This window comes from Brachionichthys hirsutus, chromosome 8, assembly GCF_040956055.1.
Source record: "Brachionichthys hirsutus isolate HB-005 chromosome 8, CSIRO-AGI_Bhir_v1, whole genome shotgun sequence".
Lineage (NCBI taxonomy): Eukaryota > Metazoa > Chordata > Actinopteri > Lophiiformes > Brachionichthyidae > Brachionichthys > Brachionichthys hirsutus.
The window spans coordinates 558,111-562,155 of NC_090904.1; the positions used below are offsets into that span (position 1 = coordinate 558,111).

At 47.4% G+C, this 4,045-nt stretch overlaps 1 protein-coding gene across 1 annotated transcript; it reads left to right on the top strand.

Annotated features, from left to right (window-relative positions):
• Positions 1-431: 431 nt before the first annotated feature.
• On the top strand, positions 432-1,793 carry zgc:101564 (protein FAM72A). The gene is made up of 4 exons (XM_068742726.1): positions 432-608; positions 866-943; positions 1,394-1,518; positions 1,699-1,793. The coding sequence occupies exons 1-4, from the start codon at positions 457-459 to the stop codon at positions 1,791-1,793; spliced, it is 450 nt and encodes a 149-aa protein (XP_068598827.1). The 5' UTR covers positions 432-456.
• Positions 1,794-4,045: the final 2,252 nt, after the last annotated feature.

The following is a 4,045-nucleotide window of genomic DNA, read 5'->3' on the forward strand; positions in this document are numbered from 1 at the left end:
GACAAACGCTTCCGCTTAATGTAACCGGAAATGGCGCAACCCGGAGGAACGGAACTTGATTGTCATGAAAGAGCACCAATCATTTCCCAGGAATATTGAACGTGCTCTTCGCAACTCGTAATAACAACCAATTAAGATTAGACTTTGGAGTGAAATAGACCAATGGCGTCGGTCGCTGTGAAGTTTATCCAATCAGAGACAGGTGTGGGGCATTTTAAAGATAGTTTCCTAAAGTGAAGTTATAAACAAAGCTGACAGCTTAGCTAGCGGCTAGCGGCTAGCTGCGTCTGAATCAACGCGATCGTTCGTCGCTCTTGGGCGTTTTTCTATAATCCCGCTAAACGCGTTCTATCGAACCGAACGGATTTAGAGCTCTATTATCGCTCGATTGTTGGTTCTCCGGTTGCGGTTGCTGTCAGGAGGCAGGAAGAGCGAGAGCGTCCGCTGAGCAGGACGATGTCTACATCAAATGCTAATTTCAGAAACAAGTGTGTGACCCAGGTTAGCTGCGTCTTTTGTGACAGTCTGCTCTGCACGAGAGGCATGAAGGCAGTGCTGCTAGCAGACACCGAGGTCGAGCTGTTCTCCACCGACATTCCTCCTAATCGGTAAGTGTGGCTCGTTAGCATCGCTGCTAGCCTTTGTATAGGTTTGCTGTTGACAGGTGAATGTGTGTTTGGGGCAGGGGGGGGGCTAAAGCTAGCTTCACCGATGCTTTGCTAATTTTTCATGTAGTGGGAACAAAAGCATTCTGCTGTGATATACATATATATGTTTGTTTTTGAAAATGGTTTTTGTTGTTGATTAAGTGGATTTCACATAGTTAATGTCTGTTTGTATCTGATTTGCGCCCCCCCCTCCCCAGAACTGTAGACTTTGTGGCCAGCTGCTACTCGACTGAAAGCTGCAAATGCAAATTGAGGGACATTGCGTGTCTCAAATGGTACGTAAAACTCTCTGTTGGGATCCTTGCGCTGATTTATTAGTTGGTTGCATTTCCTCAGAGCCCAAGGTGAAAGGTCGGTACATCTCGCTTTGTGTTCACGTGTAGCATCCAAAAATATATTAAAGTGTCACCTCAGTTTGAGAAGATCAAATCAAATCAATTAATGAAGTGTCGAAAACGTTTCCCAATAATTAGCGATCATCATTGACTGTTGACTAAAGGTTTCTGCTCAGTGGGCGTGTTTTTAAAGTGATATTCATTTGGTGTTTATTTCTGTTATTGTTGGGTCATGGAGCCTCTTTTGTTTTTGTACGCAGCTGAAACACAAACATCTGTTAGATAATAGAGACCCGCTAGCAGCGTTGGCACGTTTCAGAAGAGCCTCCAGTGAAGTGCTGACGGACATTTCTTCTTTGTGTGTGTGTCCCCCCCCCCCCCCCCTGCCAGTGGTAACGTTGTGGGCTATCACGTTGTGGCCCCCTGTAAGCCCTGCCTGCTCTCCTGTAACAACGGCCATTTCTGGATGTTCAACAGCGATGCTGTATCTACTCTCAACAGACTAGATGCAACAGGTCAGTAAGTCTCCCCGAGTATCACGAGTACTAGTGGAACAAATGCAGTATGTTGAAAAATATTCAACACCAACATTAATAACTGTACAAGTAGGATATAATTCACAATGAAATGCTGTGATCTTTAGATCCAAATAAACAAACGATGAATAATGAACGACCTTCCAAACGCCTCCGCAGGACTGAATCTGCTCCTGTGGGGAGATCTTCCTGAGCTGGATGACAGTGAGAACGAAGAACCGGAGAGCCCTTCAGAGGAGGCGTGTATTCGGTAAAGGGAGGTTCGGACGCCAAGCTTTGAGCAAACGAGCATTGAGACGAGGGGCCTGTTGCGGCTGCGGGGAGAAACGAATCTTTAGCATCGACGGACGATGAAATTGGCAGCAGGTTGAACGCTTGCATCGTAAAGGGCCGAAGAAACGAGGACGAATGTTTGTGTTGCGGCCCCTAAGTCGAGTCAGGGCTCCTATTCTCCAAACTTCAAACCCACTGAATGACCTCTTAACCTCTGCCCATTAGCTTTTCACTGTTAAAAGCACAGACGGACACGGCCACACATTCTTCTTGTGTTTGAGCTGAAACAACGAGCGTTCTACTTCTCACCGGTCTCCACTGAGCTCATTGTACTTTGATCGACCTCGGGAGACGCTGGGATGTGACCAGTCAGTGGAACTTACCAGTTCATGCTGTGTTTTTTTCACGCCATTTGCATTGAGCCCAGATTTCTGACCACAGTTCGCCTTTTTAACGATAGTCCTGTTAAACTTACGGTGAATGTGCCGTAATAACCGGCGACTCCTACCGACGGTCGTGCCTAAAACGCTTGTACTCTTTGCGTGGTTGGCTTCTCGGTGGAAGCTGGGGTGGGTTCTTTTTTTTTGCGTTGGAGAAATAGCACAACTATAGAATGGCGTACATCTTTCGGTTTTGTGCTGTTTGTTATGACTTGCATATTTAAATTCTGTTAACCCTGAGATGTGACGTATCGGTGATAAATCTTGATATACTAATGCAGTGTTTGCCAGTCACCTGACAGCAGTAGTACATGCAGTAGTACATGTGTAAACCCCAGGTGACTGACTGTAGCGGTATCGGATACTAACATACTCATTTATGCATCGGGCGTGCTTCCAAAAGAAAAGGTCTGAGGCAGCCGAATTTGTCTTTGATCCCTGAGAAGAAACTAACAAAAGGTGCACTTTTTAATCTCTCTTTTTCTTCCTGTGCTCCGTAACTCTCTTTTTGTGGACTATGAAGCAGAAGTTTGAAGAGCTAAGACTGATGATCTGGTTTTGATCTCGTTGCCGTTCAGTTCATGTAGCAGCCTTGTAGCTCCTTGAGAGAAGAAAGGTTTGGCATCAAAGAATCAACGAGGAACTCTCTAAAGGGGAGCTGCAGCACTTTCATCACCTTCGGCGTATTTTACAGGTGAAGCTTACGTCCATGGAGGCCATCAATGCTGGCAAGGGTTAATGCTGTGTGTTAATTGGGCATCCCTAAGTGACCAGGCCACCTCCCTGCGCCAGATGTGCGTCTGCAGGCGTCTGCTGCGTGCGTCTGCTGCGTGCGTCTGCTGCGTGCGTCTGCAGCATGCGTCTGCTGCGTGCGTCTGCTGCGTGCGTCTGCTGCGTGCGTCTGCTGCGTGCGTCTGCTGCGTGCGTCTGCTGCGTGCGTCTGCTGCGTGCGTCTGCAGCATGCGTCTGCTGCATGCGTCTGCAGGCGTCTGCTGCAGGCGTCTGATGCATGCGTCTGCTGCGTGCATCTGCAGCATGCGTCTGCTGCGTGCGTCTGCTGCGTGCGTCTGCAGCATGCGTCTGCAGGCGTCTGCTGCATGCGTCTGCAGCATGCGTCTGCTGCGTGCGTCTGCTGCGTGCGTCTGCAGCATGCGTCTGCAGGCGTCTGCTGCAGGCGTCTGATGCATGCGTCTGCTGCGTGCGTCTGCTGCATGCGTCTGCAGGCGTCTGCTGCAGGCGTCTGATGCATGCGTCTGCTGCAGGCGTCTGCTGCGTGCGTCTGCTGCGTGCGTCTTGTTTCACTGCCGTGATTCTGAGGAAAGCAGATTTCGGTTTTGAGGAAGCCGATGTGGAATTTCACATCTTACTTGAAGAAAAAACATAAAGAATACTAGACAGTTCTTAAATTATTTTAATTGGCGTCCTTGCTTATTTATGTACTGCTGCCTTCTACATTGCAACTGACAGCTTCTGCTACACTTGCACACCAAATAATCTCTGTGGAAAAATCATCAGCCATGAACCAAATATCTATCTGACCTACTTCCTTTTTGTTTACAACCATTGGTTTATAGCTGTGGTACCGCTGTCTTCATTCATGCATTTAATATTTCATGTGTAGAGTTTTACCTGAAGAAGGTATCACTAGTGAGCTTCCTCTGGCTGGGATAATAGTCAAACGATAATCAAATGAATTATTTGAATGGCTGTTTCTCATGGGAATAACTCGGTTGAACATGCCCTGCTGGGAAAAAAAAGTGTGTGTGTGTGTATATATATATATATATATATTT

Excerpts from the sequence above, each read along its gene's own strand:
- zgc:101564 (XM_068742726.1), top strand. The coding sequence starts at position 457 with ATGTCTACATCAAATGCTAATTTCAGAAACAAGTGTGTGACCCAGGTT. Across the intron at positions 609-865 it reads ACCGACATTCCTCCTAATCG|AACTGTAGACTTTGTGGCCA; the intron begins GTAAGTGTGGCT and ends CCCCCTCCCCAG. Across the intron at positions 944-1,393 it reads GACATTGCGTGTCTCAAATG|TGGTAACGTTGTGGGCTATC; the intron begins GTACGTAAAACT and ends CCCCCCTGCCAG.